General features: G+C 45.1%; 1 protein-coding gene across 1 annotated transcript in view; it reads right to left on the minus strand.

Moving 5' to 3' along the window:
- Nucleotides 1-18394, minus strand: part of PRUNE1 (prune exopolyphosphatase 1) — a 213323-nt gene that overhangs the window by 67434 nt on the left and 127495 nt on the right. Inside the window, exon 3 of the mRNA XM_068251725.1 lies at nucleotides 674-879. Within this exon, the coding sequence (XP_068107826.1) occupies nucleotides 674-879 (206 nt within the window). The remainder of the gene's footprint in view (nucleotides 1-673; nucleotides 880-18394) is intronic.

Genomic DNA, 18394 nt, shown 5'->3' on the forward strand with positions numbered 1-18394 from the left:
TTTTTTTTTTTATTCTCTTAATTTTTTCATGACCTCGTTTTTGGGTGCCATATATAATATCCTAGTATTATACTCTTATTCATAGTTGTTTTTCTGCACGGCTCTGAAGAAGAGGATCCCCCCACACACGGCCCCAAAACAGTTGTCAAAGCTTGTATTGACATATGCAAAAAATCGGTACTGCATTTAAACAAGGTGTGCTAAACTACCTTTGGACTTTTCTTATTCAAAGCGAATTTGAACCAAAACTGGCTACTTTTGAGAGTGTTCCAAATTTAGACCTTACATGCATTACTAGACTGAGTGGGAAGGGTTTTGATTTCACCATATGTGTTGTATTGACCATGACCAGTGACCCATATCCTGTGAGTAGAATAATTCTGTTCTTGCCTCCATGAATTTGTAACCACTAAACTAGATTGGGTTCACCCATTAGTTTTGTGTTCCTTTTGTTTCCCAACACACTATTTTTTTGAGGTTTTAGGCAGACGCATACATACATACATACATACATACATACATACGTACGTACATACATGGGGAAAATACAAACTCAGGCTAGAGTTTGAGGGAATGTAAATCAAAACCTCAGCATTACCAGGAAAAGGTGTTACCTACTTAGCTACCATTCTGATGAAACTGAAGGGGAAGTACCGGTAGTTCTCTTACTTACCTGGGTAACACATTGTGATCTACCAATGTCAGTGACAGCTGCCCTGCCTTGTAGAGATCAGCAAGATCTATCTGATCGCGGAAGGTCAAGTGGTCTTCGGCTATTCCATTTTCAAGCAGGAAGAATGAACATTCTGTTCTAAGCGGAAAGTCCTCTTGAGGAATATTAAGCACCGGAACATAAACAAGATTTTTACTTGAAGAGGTCTGAAAAAAAAATGAAAAGAAAAAAATATATAGATATTTCAATGCAAAAAGAAAAAAAAGAAATAACCTGTCATTTGTATGCAATACATTTTGTATTTTCATATTGTAATGTATTGCCTTCCCATTTCATTCTGTAGCCAACTATGACTTTTCACAATTATGAGCTATGTCTACAGGATTCCCCAACATTCTAAACTGAGTGTTACAACACTGTACAGAGCATTAAGCAAAGTATTAGCATCCTCAGGGACTGTTAAAAAACGTGATCAAAACCTTTATATATGGAGTAAAGTTTGCTATTTTTTCATAATATACCTACTGAGTGATGGCATTATGATTGATGACTGTTGAAAAGTTTGCAATCTATGCAGAAGTCAGTGGGCTGAAGTATTTTCAGCCTGACATCTTAGGACTGTGGTCAGGTTCTAGTACCGTATATACTTGTGTATAAGCCAAGTTTTTGAGGCCAAAAAAGTGGCCCAAAAGTGGGGGTCTCGGCTTATACATGCATGCTGCTAACCTGTCATGAATCCTCACAGAGCAGTGTGCGCAGCTGTGTCCGTCTTTCCCTCCCGTGTCCCTCGCCATGCGTTTAACTGCTGGAGCCTTTGCTCAGTCATTAACCATTTCAGCCCGCAGGGATTTTTCACCTTATGCATCAGAGCAATTTTCACCTCCCATTCATTCGCTAATAACTTTATCACTACTTATCACAATTTATTGATCTACTAGTGACCTTAGCCCGTTTAAAAACGGGCTAGGTCTGTCTCCGCGTGCCTGTCACGCGCATCCGCCCATAACGCACGCGCACCCGCCACACACCCGGCCGCCCGCTCGCACGCCCGCCTGGCTGCGTTCCTCTCGTCCTCCCGGTGTAAGGCTGGGTCCGTGCTGCGCACATGTGCAGTAGCAAAAAGCACGGACCCAGCTACACTGAGACAACTGTTGCCTATTACATAGTGACATAGTTATTTTAGTTAAAAAAAGACATATGTCCATCGAGTTCAACCAGTACAAAGTACAACTCCAGCCTGCTCCCTCACATATCCCTGTTGATCCAGAGGAAGGCAAAAAAATACCTTACAAGGGATGGTCCAATTAGCCCCAAAAGGGAAAAATTCCTTCCCGACTCCAGATGGCAATTAGATAAAATCCCTGGATCAACATCATTCGGCATTACCTAGTAATTGTAGCCATGGATGTCTTTCAACGCAAGGAAAGCATCTAAGCCCCCTTTAATTGCAGGTATAGAGTTTGCCATAACGACTTCCTGTGGCAATGCATTCCACATCTTAATCACTCTTACTGTAAAGAATCCTTTGCTAAATAAATGGCTAAAACGTTTTTCCTCCATGCGCAGATCATGTCCTCTAGTCCTTTGTGAAGGCCTAGGGACGAAAAGCTCATCTGCCAAGCTTTTATATTGCTCTCTGATGTATTTATACATGTTAATTAGATCTCCTCTAAGGCGTCTTTTCTCTAGACTAAATAAACCCAGTTTATCTAACCTTTCTTGGTAAGCGAGACCTTCCATCCCACGTATCAATTTTGTAGCTCGTCTCTGCACCTGCTCTAAAACTGCAATATCTTTTTTGTAATGTGGTGCCCAGAACTGAATTCCATATTCCAGAGTGGCCTTACTAGAGAGTTAAACAGGGGCAATATTATGCTAGCATCTCGAGTTTTTATTTCCCTTTTAATGCATCCCAAAATTTTGTTAGCTTTAGCTGCAGCGGCTTGGCATTGAGTACGATTATTTAACTTGTTGTCGATGAGTACTCCTAAGTCCTTCTCCAAGTTTGATGTCCCCAACTGTATCCCATTTATTTTGTATGGTGCTAGACCATTGGTACGACCAAAATGCATGACTTTACATTTTTCAACATTTAATTTCATCTGCCATTTATGTGCCCATATAGCCATCCTATCCAGATCCTGTTGCAATATGACACTATCTTCCTGAGAGTTGATGATTCTGCACAATTTTGTATCATCTGCAAAAATAGCAACATTGCTCACTACTGCATCTACTAGGTCATTAATAAATAAATTGAAGGGGGGGCGGAGCGTACGATGGCCGCGTAAAGACGTGTTCTTCTGAAGCTCCCGGCCACGTGTAAGTCTTTTTAGCCCTTATGCATCGCTAAACCCCTGGAATACCTTCATTGCTCATCGGAGGTGGCATGGCAAGCAAGTCTGCTAAAAAAGCAGAGAAAAAACAAGAGAAAAAGAAAGGCAAGGACACGCTGGAGCAGTATTTCTCCCCGGTCTCCACCCGCAACACTGCATCTAAGATTGCCGCCTCCCAGACTGCAGGCTCCTCTCCTTCCAGCTCACCGGGCCTCTCAGAGAAGGGCAATGCCCTTGAGGACATATGGGCTTACTTAAGAGGAATGCCCACTAAACTGGACATGCAACTACAGACGGAGAGGATAGTGAATTCCACTAAAGAAGAACTAGCCACCATCAGAGATGAAATTACCTCTATGGCGCAGAAGGTGTCCACCCTGGAGAAGGAGACCACGGATCTCCGGACCGAAGTGACGACCCTCAAGGAAAAAGAAACCCGACAGCAACTATTGAACAGCCTACTTCGTTCACAGATTGAGGACCTCCAGAATCGCAGTCGCCGAAATAATATTCGGGTGCGAGGCCTCCCAGAAGCTACCAGGGCAGAAGATCTTCAGCCCACTTTACAAGGAATCTTCAATGGCCTGCTGGGTCGGCAACCCACAGAGGAATTCAAATTAGACCGAGCACATCGTGCACTACGTCCGCTTCCTCGAGGGTCGGAGCCCCCCAGAGACGTTATTTTCAGGGTTCAAGATTTCGCCCTGAAAGAAATGGTCATGGCGGCTGCGAGAACGGCAGGATCGATTGACTTTGACGGGGCATCAATTTCGTTGTACCAGGATTTGGCACCCTCTACCCTAATGCAACGAAGAGCTTTAAAACCGGTCTTACAGGCACTTCAACAAGCGGGAGCCTCTTATCGTTGGGGCTTCCCGTTCCAGCTCCATGCGCGTTTGGGGAACATCTCCTGCACTCTAAAGCACCCACGAGAGCTAACAGAGTTCTTTGATAAACTGGATATCACGGCAGTTGCGGCTCCGGAATGGGACCCGGATCTCATGGATCTTTCTAAGCCACAGCGCCAGCGCAGACAACGCCCTGCTACAAAAACCACCCCATGAACTTCCCTCCGCTATACCTTAGAAAGATGCTAGATGTCTCCGCAACATTCGCTGATCGCTCTGCTCGCCTACGCACGATAAGTACCAGATCTACCCTCCCTTGTTCTTCACTGACTTTATGGTTTCCTGGCTGACCCCCCTTCGCCCCCCATGTTGCCGCCTCATGGCCTCCCGAAGATCTGTTCGCTATCATACGCAATAGCTCACATTGATATTGACAAGCCACATATCAATAACATCTCGTGGTGTCACCAGGATCTACTCTCTCAAACGCTCTACAGGTATCAGTGTCTGGAGGTCCTTAGCTGTCTTTACCCCTGAGACTGCCTCACTTTATGTTGCCATCATGTGAAACTACCACTATGGCTTGTTTGTCGGGGGCCCCTAGGTACCTATATGTCTGCCCCTAGGTTGCGTTAGATCTCATGGGGCTCGTATTACGATACGCTCTTTACGGTCCCTTTGGTCTGCATCGGAAGAGGGGCGTCCCCCCCTGCACTGTTTGCAGGCCGTAAAGCCTCTACTTCTTGGGACACCATAAAGCAACTGTGACATACGGACCTAGAGCGGGAATTTTTAACTTTCTGCTTACCCTCCCCCGATAAGACACGATATTGCTTGAACAGTCACAGTCTCTCAGTAACAGATACGTTCTTAATGCTTAAAATATGCCATCTATATATTGATACCCTGCCTTAATAATATTGATTTTTCCTTAAACATTCGGTTTCTTATCAAGGAACGTGCCTTTATATAGCTTGGGTTCAGTGAATTCCTATATATCCCCACTAGACATGTGGTTTTTCTTTTGGTCCCCCTCGGAGCACATAAGGCCCTGAGCGCCCTGGAGGTTTCTACTGGGATCCCTGTGGAGTCGTACTATTCAAGCCTAGAAGCTGACGGGGGAAGTCCTGCAGTTATACACTCGGGCGATCCCATAACACATATAACCTATAGCCGCATGGTCTAGATCAGCTCAGGGCTTGCATAGTGTGCACTATTTTCACCATAAGATATGCGCTCGTATGTTTATTCACAGATCTGTGTGAGGTGCTATCACTGTGATTTGCTTTCTGAGCAACTGTGCCCTTGCTTCTGTGGGGCCCTTGGTCCGGCTCGGACTCGCTATTAATCCTATAAGTTACGCCAACAAAGGAGGACGGGTCTATGACCATTCTAATTTATTGGAGGGGTATCATAAATAAGCATCAAAATATTCTACTATTAGTAGCTATCCTCCCTACACTTTGAGTCCGGACCCGGGAGACTCCACCTAATCTACTATATTATTTCGGCCATATTGGCGATACTGCACGCATACCAGGGTCCTGGTGGGTCTGAGCTGGATCACGGGGGACGGAACACATTGGAGCATTAATAGGCCCCTCCCATCTTGCTTTTCTGATCTCTTATTCCTTCAATTATAAGTTTATAATGGTCCCATGACTCCAGTGGGCAGGGCACATGAATGGAAAGGATATGTCTCTCCCATTTAGTGGGCAAGGAGGCTCCAGATGTGGGGATAGGCGAGGGCGGGGGGCAGGGGGAGGGGTTGCCCGGAAGCTTATATATATGTTGAATTAGAAGCTGGACAGGAGGCGGGGGTCTGGTCTAGAATTTGTGTACAATGGCAAGCAAACAGGTGTGTGTAAAAATTATCTCTTGCGGAGCTCTTTTCTTTTTATGATGGTAACCAGTGAGGGTTAACACTCTCAGCATTAATATGTGGCCGGGGGCGGAGGAAGAGGAGTCCAAGCGGGTATGGACCTCCTTCTCCCTCTCCCCTTGATGATCGGAGTTAGGAAACTATTTTCCCCCCTTGTGGGAAAATGGTCTGACCTAATATGGGTGATATGGGTGCTGGGGATTTTACCCCAGTACTCATATACTCTGGGGCAGTTACCCCAAGGTTTTTTCTTTTTCTGTTCTTTACTTTCATCTCTCTTTCCTTTCTTGGAGTGTTGTCAATGTCAGGGGCTGGGGGGTTGTTTGGGGGGACGGGGAGGGGCGGGGTTGAGGGACTATGGGATCACTTAAGGTCTTGACACTCAATGTCCATGGGTTAAATATCTCAGAGAAACGTTCAGCACTTTTATCTGAACTGCACAGGTCCAGGGCTCAGGTAGCGTTTCTCCAGGAAACACATTTTAGAGGTACAGACCACCCTAGGCTGGGGAATGCAAGATTTCCACAGGTCTTCCTAAGTAATTCTCCCGACACTAAGACAAAGGGCGTGGCAATCATCCTTGCTAGACAGGTCTGTCTAACCCAGATTCAACAACTCTCAGATCCAGGGGGTAGGTTCCACCTATTGAAAGGCATACTCAACCAACGGAAAGTGACACTAGGCACATTTTATGCTCCAAACTCGGGACAATATACATTCCTTGAGAAGTTTCTAACAGAGCTCGATGCATTTGCAGAGAGTAGCGTGATCATAGGTGGGGATTTAAACGTCACCCTGGACCCCTCACTAGATTCCTCCACTGGCAGGTCTACCCTCCCATATAGGATTATTTAGAAATGCAAATTAGCACTACAGACTCGGCAATTAATAGACCCGTGGCGTATTCTGAACCGAACTAACCGCGAATATACTTTTTTCTCGCACCCACATAACATATACACACGTATTGATTATATTTTCTCATCACATAATTTACTCTCCGAGATCGTGGATGCAGACATTGCTACGAAAACAATCTCTGACCACGCGGCCGCAACGATATCCTTCTCCATCCTTGAGAAGAAAAGGAGTCCAGTAAACTGGCGCCTTAACACCTCCCTTCTACAAGATAGGGAAGTAAGTGAGAAAGTAAAGCGCGCAATCGAGCGATACTTCGAAACTAACGACACAGAGGGTATGTCACCAATGACTCTTTGGACAGCACATAAGTGCGTTATTAGGGGAATTCTTATTCAGGAAGGGAGTAGGAAAAAACGAGAACAACATACTGCAATAGAAAAATCCCTCTCGGAAATACGAAGGATGGAGCAGCTACAAAGGCACTCCGCCCCTGCTGAGGCGCTGGAAGCATTGAAAGCCGAAAGGGAAAAATTAAAGTCCCTATTATTTTCCAGAGCGCGCTATGCGGCACAGCGCTGCAAACGACATTATTATGAATACGGGAATAAATGCGGCACCCTTTTGGCCAGAGCACTGCGAGCTCAACAAGTGTCAAACTATATACCACATATAAATGATTCTGCTTCCGTTAAACATCATAGGACGGCTTCTATAGCTAGGGTCTTTAAGAGATTCTACACAACCTTATACAATATCTCAACAGATTCCCCTGGAACTCCCCGAACTGAGCAATTAGCTAAAATAAAGGAATACCTAACTCAGTCCCAGATGCCAGTCCTCTCAGACGAGGAAATCAAAGAACTGGCAGACCCAATCTCCATAGACGAACTGAAAATAGCAATCTCTCAAACATCTACTGGTAAGGCCCCAGGCCCCGATGGGTTCTCGCTCGACTATTACAAACACTACTCGAACCTACTGCATCCATTTTTAGTGAAAGCTTTCAATTCGATCTCGGAGGAAACTAATCCCAGATCCTTTCCAAATGATATGCTCCTTTCCCATATCACAGTTATACATAAGACAGGTAAAGACGCATCGCTGTGTTCCAATTATCGCCCTATTTCCCTGCTTAACATCGATCTGAAGCTATACGCTAAGATTTTAGCAAATAGATTGTCCCCCTTCATGGGGAAATTAGTGCACTACGACCAGGTGGGGTTTATCCCAACGCGCGAAGCCAGGGATAATACGATTCGGACATTGGGCGCAGTACACTGGGCCCGGTCGAAAAACTTACCGACAATACTTCTTTCTACCGATGCCGAGAAGGCCTTTGACCGTGTCCAGTGGGATTTTATCCAAAGCACCTTACAACACATTAGGTTACCCCATTCCATGCTCTCCCATATCATGGCCCTATACTCAAGACCCTCTGCGCGCATAAAAATCAATGGCGAATTGTCAGACCCTTTCCCTATCTCAAACGGGACGCGCCAGGGTTGCCCTCTTTCTCCCTTTATCTTTGCCCTTACCCTAGAACCCTTTCTAAGGACCATATGAGCTAATAGGGACATACAAGGTCTCAGACTACCCTCGGCAGAACATAAGATCGCTGCCTACGCAGATGATCTGCTCTTCTACATTACCAACCCTCACATCTCCCTACCAAACCTCTTAAAAGAATTTCATAGATATGGGCTGCTGTCTAACTTTAAAATTAATTACAACAAGTCGGAGGCACTGAATATTAACATAGACCCAGAACTCCAAGGGAGACTAGAATCAAATTTCCCTTTTAAGTGGTCAACTCAAGCTTTAACGTATCTTGGTACTAAGATCCCTAGTAATCCCATTGATATCTTCCAGCTCAATTTTAAACCCCTTCTAAATAGGGTGAAATCTGACCTACAACGCTGGGATGTCTCTAAATTTTCATGGTTCGGACGTATCAACATCATAAAGATGAATATACTCCCTCGTTTCCTTTATCTGTTTCAGACCCTTCCTGTAGCGATGCCGACCTCATACTTTAAAGAAATCAGACAATGCTTCCAGCGCTTCATATGGCGGAATAAGCCTCCGAGATTACGATACTCTGTTTCTATCCTTCCCAAAGAGAGAGGGGGCCTGGCCATTCCCAATTTGCAGCTCTATCAAGAAGCAGCGACCCTGGTACGGATTGCTGACTGGCATAGGCATGAATCCCTTAAACAATGGGTCACAATGGAACACGATCTAGCCCATCCCTCCTTGAGACACCTGACATGGGCCCCTGACAAACCTGCCATCTCGGGCATCTCATATCCTTTGGTCTCTCATACGCTTCAGCTGTTTGCAAAATATAACAAAAAAGGGCTGCTATCAGAGTCCCCCTCCCCCCTGATCCCGCTGTTAGATAATCCGGGGTTCCCACCCGGCATGTGCAGAAGGGCATATCTACATTGGCGTGGGAACTATACCTTAAGGGCGGGACAATTACTAAAATAAGGGAGATGGTTAGACCTGGGAGACCTCCGAGCTCAGAGGGAAAACCCCCTACTAGACAACTGGCCCTTACTGCAATTTAGACATTACCTCTTAAGTTTGGGAACCAAACAACAACTCTCTCGCACCTTATCACAATTTGAAGTACTATGCGCAGGGGAGGGCTACATCACAAGGGGCATCTCACAGATATATGTCATGCTATCTACATGTGGAGATCCAGCACAGTACATACGCTCCAGATGGGAAGAAACATTAGGTTCTGTCTTCTCCGATTCCCAGTGGCAGAAAGTGACTATTCTTGCACAAAAAACATCAATCGCTGCCCAGATACAAGAGTCAGGCTATAAGATGTTTACACAATGGTATCATACGCCTGCCAAACTACATAAAATGTTTTCTACTGTAAGCCCACTCTGCTGGAGATGTGGACTCCAACGGGGATCATTCCTACATATTTTCTGGGATTGCCCGAATCTTGCTGCGTACTGGGACTCGGTGAAGACAATTATAACTAAGGTAACTGGAGTTGAATCTTCTTCAGACCCAGCTTACTATCTGATTCACAATACTCCCAGAAGTCTAAGCAGATATAAAAAATCATTATCTAAACACTTAATCAATGCGCTAGGCTGCTAATCGCACGCCATTGGAAATCCACATCCGCACCCTTGGTCAAAGAATGGCTTTTAGAGATCCAACACATCAAAAGAATGGAGAGCCTTACTCAGCTGATACACGATAAAGAAAGCAGTTTAGCCGCACATGGGCCCCATGGCATGAATACGAGGAAACAAAGGAGTTTGCGGAACATATTCGCACCTAAAGACCGGTGCAAGATTCTTAAACCCAAATTTCGGGAGTAGATACACATGGACATTGGGATATACACAGATGAAAAGCTCCGTCTGCCCCCTCTCCACCCCCCCTCTCCTCCCTGCTCCCTACTCTCTATGAAAGGTCTTTTCCTTCTTGTGACCATGAGCCTACACTCCCACTCTTACTCTCTATTCTTTCTCATACTTTCTCTCTCTTCCTCTTGTCTTATCTTCTAGGACACCTTTTCATAGGTTAATAGCATTAGATGCTTCTATGTTCTGGAAGCGTTGGGTTAGAGAGACATGGTCTCTCCTTATACCCGCCAGGTTAAAACTACATCATGTAGCAGGACCCCCGAAGCAATTATCGCAATCAGTTGCTGGGTGAGCCTGGGTGTATGTTCCCACAGGGCCCCGGACTCACCCTGGTCTTCATCCCCCCACATTAAGGGGTCTAGGATGGGGATGTTATTTTTGCACACATGGGTGCAGCCATGTGGTTCAGTGAATAGTTGGTATAGCTATTATAGCTACCTATTCCTGGTATATCTCATTGGGTTATATCTTATGCTTGTTATGCATGCATACTTTGCTATAAACTATCTCAGGTCGGCACTGACGGCTGACTAATGTTTATGAGCCTTTCATCGCTATACATGGTATGTAATTCCATATGCCTTGTTCTCTATTTCTGTACTCTGTTCCTTAATATGTTTAAAAATATTTTAAATAAAGAATCTTTAAAAAAAAATAAAAAATTGAAGAGCACTGGACCCAGAACAGACCCCTGTGGGACCCCACTGCTAACAGTCTCCCATTTTGAGTACGATCCATTGACCACAACTCTTTGTTTTCTGTCCATTAGCCAGTTCCCTATCCATGAACACAGACTCTTCCCCAGTCCTTGCATCCTCAACTTTTGCACCAGACTTTTGTGGGGAACAGTATCGAAGGCCTTTGCAAAGTCCAAGTATATCACATCTACAGCATTCCCAATATCCATATTAGCATTCACTACCTCATAAAAGCTGAGCATGTTAGTCAAACAGGACCTGTCTTTAGTAAACCCATGTTGATGCTGAGAAATAAGATTATTTTCTACTATGAAGTCATGAATAGTATCTCTTAGTAACCCCTCAAATAGTTTGCATACAACTGATGTTAAGCTTACAGGTCTATAATTTCCTGGATCTGATTTTTTTGCCCTTTTTAAATAATGGGAAAACGTGGGCTGTACGCCAATCCACTGGGACTCTGCCAGTTGAAAGAGTCAAAAAAGATAAGATAAAGGGGATTATCTATAACTGAACGTAATTCCCTTAGGACCCGAGGATGCATGCCATCCGGGCCAGGTGCCTTGTCTATTTTTAATTTATTATGTTAAACAGCTGTACCTCATTAGCTGCACAATCCAATTTAGTCCTCCCTGCTCCTTCTCTCACTGCTCCTTTCTCGCCAATAACATCAGATGTTGTCTCCATTGGCTCTCCAAATCATAAGCCTTCTCAATGCATCTTTTATTGTTTATCACTGGTGGAGAGTACATTAGAAACGACAGTATTTCACTACTGTCTCAATGTTTTCTTGCTAAAGTTCTGCTAAACTCTAAAATGCAAAAAAAAAAAAAAAAAAAAAAAAAAAAGCCACTTGGGGTGATAGAACACTTGGGGTGGAACTACACTTGGGGTGATAGAAGTGATTGCACAAAAACAACTGTAGTTGTTAGAAATAAGATACAATCTGCGATAAACACTAAGGTGCCATACGGACACGTTTGGCACAGGTGCTTCAACTCCTACCCTCGGCTTATACTCGGGTCGATACTTTTTTTCTGTTTTATCAGGTAAAAGCTGGGGGTCGGCTTATACTCGGGTCGGCTTATACTCGAGTATATATACGGTAAATTAAAAGCGGCATGAAATAACCAAAACAATGAATGAGTCTAAACATTTTAGTAACAGATATGTGCATAAATTAAAGCAAAATGACAATTTCAACTTTAGCAAATAAGCGAAGACAATCAAGATTAATCCACTGTATAGTTCTCTTTTTAAATCAGTTGACCAAGCCTGCGAGATTACCGTATTTTTCGGACCATAAGATGCACTTTTTCGCCCTCAAAAGTGGAGGGGAAAAGTCGGTGCATCTTATGGTCCGCTGGTATTCATAAGCTTCCCCTCTATCCTCCTTTGCCGCCCTGTGCCCTCTGCCCCATTGTTCTCATGTGCCCTCCTGTGTCCCGTGTGCTATGTGCCTGGCCCCTCCTGTGTCCCCAGTGTCCTCCCTTGTCTTACTGCCTGGCCCCCGTGCCCTTCTGGTAAGATATATACTTGCTGCTCACTATAAACAGGTGTTGACCCCGGGACCGGCAGCCATCCAGTCCCATATCGCCGCGGCTCCAACTGATCTGGAGTCACATCAGCCTCCAGGAGCCATGCAGCCAATAGGGGAACGCTGCATGCCACTCACGGCCGCCTGGTGTTCTGACATGAGCCGATAGTCTAGGAGGCAAAGAAGGACACGGGGACAGAGGAGGTCATCAGGGGGACAGAGGAGACACAGGGGGATAGAGGAGGTCAAAAGGGGGGCAAAGGAGGGCACAGGGGACAGAGGAAGACATAAGAGGAACAGAGAATGATGCAAGAGGTATAAAAAAAAGCACAGGGTGGATACATGGAGGATATAATAACTGGGGGGGAATGAGGGAAGAAGATCCACAAGATCTCCTGCACCATGGATGCACCAGGTTTAGTATATTATTTTTTTTTACCCTGGTTTTTGTCTAGGTGCGTCTTATGGTCAGGAGCGTCTTATGGTGAGAAAAATACAGTAACTAGAATCTGTAGCAATTGCTGGAGCGATGCTGTTTATCTCATTTGATCTATAAAAAAAAAAAATCATTTATAGTTATATATCCACCATGATGTTTCGCCAAGTCTAGAAGGAAGTCTAGAGTGATAGCTAGGTATGACTGATTTACCAGCCTCTGTGTAAAGTGATTTTATTACAAAAACAGGGAATTTATTTTCTTCAGTTACAAACTAATCAATTGTGTCAGCTCAGGCTATGATCCACAGTCACCAAGACACAGACCCCTGCACTAGTAAACCAAGGCTTGGAACAATTTTCATTTTCTTGTTTTAGTTGGTGTGTGGTATGGCACACAAGCCTGGGTGAACACTGCCCCATCAAAATGAAGGACTATACACTGGTGGAGGCACCCTAAAAACACAAATAATGGAAAAATTATTGTTTATTCATGCACGGTAGACAATACATTTATCGAGTCATGGCCCGCTTCCTCAGGTCAAATACACATGCCTCAGGTATTCGGTTAAACCGATAGGGCGCCTACATGGCATAGAAGTGCCCTAGCCATCTGCCATGTAGGCACCCATATACCATATAGGTGCCCTAGCAGTTTAAACAAATACCTGCAGGCACGTGTATTTGACCTGAGCAAACAGGCTGTGACCCAAGAAACGGGTTGCCTAAAGTGCATGAATAAACTATTATTTTTCCATTATTTATGGTTTGTTCTTCTGAGAAGAAGACGTTACACTTCTTAATTCCATTTACCGTCACCGGTTACACATTATTCAGGAAGCCTGCACCAGTGTATAGTCCTTCCCATACCCTAAGGGGTCCTGGTAACGAGGACCGTTCAGTCCCCTGAACTCAGAACAGTGACCAACCAGCATTTGTGTCTACAGACCTGGGATACCAAGCGGGGACTGTTATATCCCCACAGACTCTGATGGTGGTTGCAAATTATTGCAATCCACCTTTGTGAGTATATTCTTACTTACCTTATTATTTCCCTGGTCCTACGGTACTGCACTATTGGGTTCCTGGTCTCTCTCATTTACAGACACTTGGATGTTTAGAACAGCCATCAAGCAACAATTCTTCAGTTAAAATGAAGCCTGTATCTTGCCTGTGCACTAGTTTTTTTGTTGTGCCTTGGTTAAGGTTATAGGATTATGTAAACTCAAATAAAAATAGTTTTAAAAAAACACAGCCCTGTCAAAGGCGCATAGTTACCATTGCTATTTCCCGGGAGCTTGGGGAACCAAAACTCGGTCACAAGAGCCTGGGTGACCACATTACCCTCACAGTAATGTGATGTAACACAAACCTAGGTGAGTAGGGCACTGTTACAGAAGCTTACATAACCAGTTTTGTCACAGACTCCTCTGTGACCACCACAGTGCAGAGCCAGAGTCGTGGAGTTGGAGAAAGCAGTAATTATTGGTGGAGTCGTAATCATTAAAAGTGTACAGAATCTGAATAAATGTAAATTATATCTAATAGATAGATATATAGATTAGATAATACAATTATTAATTCTCAGATACAGTGATGGGAAAAACTATTTGCCCCCTTCCTGATTTCTTATTCTTTTGCATGTTTGTCACACTTAAATGTTTCTGCTCATCAAAAACCGTTAACTATTGGTCAAAGATAACATAATTGAACACAAAATGCAGTTTTAAATGATGGTTTTTATTATTTAGTGAGAAAAAAACCCCAAAACCTACATGGCCCTGTGTGAAAAAGAAATTGCCCCCTGAACCTAATAACTGGTTGGGCCACCCTTAGCAGCAATAACTGCCAGCAAGCAAGCAAGCAAGAAAGCAAGAAAATACTCCGAATAAATGTGATCATACTTTTTCACCAACATTTGGGTACTTTTTCAATTGTATTATCTCTTAGGAGAAAACTCAGGTGAAAAAATTAATTGCATACGGGCCAGAGAGAGATATACAGAGAGAGGGAGAGACAGAGAAAGAAATACAGAGAAAGACACAGAAAAAGATACGGAGAGAGAGAGAGAGAGAGAGAGAGAGAGAGAGAGTGTGTGTGTGTGTGTGTGTGTGTGTGTGTGTGTGTGTGGGGGGGGGGGGGTTCTGAGAAAGAGAGAGGCTAGACTCAGAGTCAAGAGAGAGAGACAGATACAGAGGGAGGGAGAATGAGAACATGCCAGCAGAGTATACATATTATAATACACAAGGCTGAAGAAGCTACCTCCAGTAGTGAAAGAGTTAAGAGCAGAGCTATTAGCAGAGGGCTGGTCAGTGAGAGGCTGAATAGTGGAAGGGGGGGGGGGGGGGACACCAGCTCACATGGTATGTGCCTGACTGACCAGTGTCGCCAAGCGTCCGTCCAATTTACATAGTTACATAGCTACCATAGTTATGGTTGAAAAAAGACATACGTCCATCGAGTTCAACCAGTACAAAGTACAACTCCAGCCTGCTCCCTCACATATCCCTGTTGATCCAGAGGAAGGCGAAAAAACCCTTATAAGGCATGGTCCAATTAGCCCCAAAAGGGAAAAATTCCTTCCAGACTCCAGATGGCAATCAGAAAAAAATCCCTGGATCAACATCATTAGGCATTACCTAGTAATTGTAGCCATGGATGTCTTTCAACGCAAGGAAAGCATCTAAGCCCCCTTTAAATGCAGGTATAGAGTTTGCCATAACGACTTCCTGTGGCAATGCATTCCACATCTTAATCACTCTTACTGCAAAGAACCCTTTCCTAAATAAATGGCTAAATTTAGAATCTGTGGCCGCGCCACCTTTAAACCGCAGCTCCTCCCCCTCTTGCTATGGAACCTCCGGGGTCAGCCTTCACTGCTTCTGCTTGCCGGTTGCCTCCAGATACCCTTCTCTCCCTTCAAAACTCCTCTTGGCTCTTCTGCACATCAGGCTCCACCTCCAGCTGCTTTCATTCCCTTGCCTGTCGCATTCTGAATCTGATAGGTGTCTATGCCATCCCAGCCAACAAGTAAGGAAAAGACACACAGTCACAGGCTCACTGAACTCCATGGCAGCAGCAGGCTCTGTAACGGCTGTCCCTCATCTGGTATTTTATCAGGGCTTGCTTAGCTCCAGTCTGACAGCCGACTGATTCTGACCACTGGTGAGGTCACAAAGTTCAATCATGCATCATGCCTGTATTCAGCAGGGGATGCAGAAGGAAGGGACTTCGTCAGTTTTCTACTACACTGTGAGGGGAGGAAGGCAACCTAGTTCTTTCATTCCTAAAAGTGTTTGTGTGACCTGAACAGGACAGAAAGGAAGTATGGAGAAATGCACCCTATATGTATTTAGAGAATTTAGCCCATTTAATTCCCCCTCATTTGTGTCTATTTATTACTATTTAGTATGTATATAGCGTGACATCTTACGCAGAGCTGTAAAGAGTACATAGTCATGTCACTTAACTGTCCCTCAGAGGGGTTCACAATCTAATCCCTACTGTAGTCATGTGTCCTCCATCATGTATTGTGTATGTTAATACAATAGGCCAATTTTAGGGGAAGCCAATTTTTAGTTATCTGTGTTTTTGGGATGTGGGTGGAAACCTGAGTGCCCGGAGGAAACCCACACAGACACACTGAGAACATACAAACTCTGTGCCATGGCTGGGAATCGAACCAGGGACCCAGCGCTGCAACCACTATGCCACCATGCTGTCCACAAGTTGTAATTTGATCTCTCCCAGTGTCACCTGACTGCCATGGCAGATAAGCTCATTTGAAACCACAGAATGTTAACAAGGTGTCTGCTTCTGTGAAAGCAGGAAGTAGATACACTGCAGATTCATTGCAGGATTGGTATCAGCTGTAACAAAGAAATGTTTTTTTCTTTAAAGGTTTTTATGCTGTTGCTTATATTTTAGAGCAGAGAGGAAGTTCTGAGTTCAGGTCTGCTTGAAAGGGAACCTACAAAAAAAGCAAGAGTAACTTATCTGGGGCTTCTGCCGGCCCCCTCCCTCCAGCCACCCTGTGTCCGACTCACTCTGCGCGGTGACAAACAGATCCTCTGGTCTCCTGCAGCACCCTACTTTTGGTTCCAGCGACTCAGCCAGTAAATGGGCCACTGCACCTGTGCAGCCAGACAGGGCCGCACAGGTGCAGTCAGTTAATGTGAACTTGCTGAGTGCCGGAACGAAAAGTGGAACGCTGCAGGGGACCCGAGGATCTGGCATGTTCTGTAGCAGTTTACAGAGTACATAGTCATGTCCTTGGCTGTCCTCAATGGAGCGCACAACCTAATCACTGCCATAGTCTAGTGTCCTACCATATTATTATGTATTTATATAGCACTAACATCTTCTGCAGCACTTTACAGAGTATATAGTCATGTCACTGACTGTCCTCAGAGGAGCTCACAATCGAATCCTACCATAGTCAAAGCCCAATCTCTTAGGCAAGTGTCCTTGCGTCTGTCCGTGTGTCAGTGCTTTTTTAGCACTGCGCATGTGCAGGGACAAGATGCAGAGACACTGCCAAGAGCTGGAGGACGACGGAGCCAGAGGGGGCGGTCGTGTGTGCGGGCGTGCACATGTCGGATTAGTGACAGACCTAGCCCGTTTTTAAACGGGCTAAGGTCACTAGTGTATTTATATAGTACTGACATGTTTCTTTTGCCAGGAAACAAGTCTTCTCAGTTCAGGAGGGCTGTTTCACATGAGCCGTATGCAGTAATCACCTGCTTCAGCTACAGTATGTTTCTTTCCTCCTGAAATTCACAAAAAGTTCCCTAAAAAGCCTGCAACTTACTCCGCCCCCTGTCCGTCCAAAATTTGGGGTGTCCAGATTTTTTGACCATTTTGTCCAGGAAAAATGAGAAATTGGTTTGGCAACCCTGTGGCTGACCTCTGTCACTCACTGTCTACTCCTTGCGCTACTTTCGCTAAACCTGCAGATAAGAGCCAGGGAGAAATGAGAGAGGAGTCGCTGCCTGCTTATCTGTCCCTTTTGATGTTGGTCTGGTATATCGTTAGAGCACAGACACTGGAGCATCAGGTCAGCTAGGAGGTCAGGGGACTCGTGCTGTGCGTACCTAAGCAGCATCAGCCCACAGGCACAGTTTGACACAAGCTGTTCTGTGCAGAAAGCAAAGCTGGGCAGCTGGGACAGGAGACCTGTATCACTTGCCTTAGTTCTCCACCACAACGCCCATCGGCTTTGCTTCATCTCTCCGTTCCATGCTGTTGGGGAAATAGACACGCAGCATGTAGCCTGACCAGGATCACATGGGGCCGGGCAGCCAGTGAGAGAGGAGAGTGTGCCTCACTCCTCTCTCACTGGCTGCCCAGCCCCCATGTGATCTCAACCAGGCTTGTATCGCCGCCACCCCCAGCATCCCCCCCCCCCCCGGACGCAGTAAAGCGTCTGCAGCCATGGAAACAGCTGCAGCGCGTGTAATCATTTGGGGCACTGCCGGTGGGAACTTTGATCCCCCATATCTCAGGCACTTTTGCTGAGGTTTGGGGCACTAGCCACCGACCTAAGCCCCTAGCGACACTGCTGGATGCAGTAGAAAGCAATGTTGCTATTTTTGCAGATGATACAAAATTGTGCAGAATCATCAACTTTCAGGAAGATAGTGACATATTGCAACAGCATGGCTATATGGGCACATAAATGGCAGATGAAATTCAATGTTGAAAAAAGTCATGCATTTTGGTCG

This window comes from Hyperolius riggenbachi, chromosome 9 (genome assembly GCF_040937935.1).
Source record: "Hyperolius riggenbachi isolate aHypRig1 chromosome 9, aHypRig1.pri, whole genome shotgun sequence".
NCBI lineage: Eukaryota > Metazoa > Chordata > Amphibia > Anura > Hyperoliidae > Hyperolius > Hyperolius riggenbachi.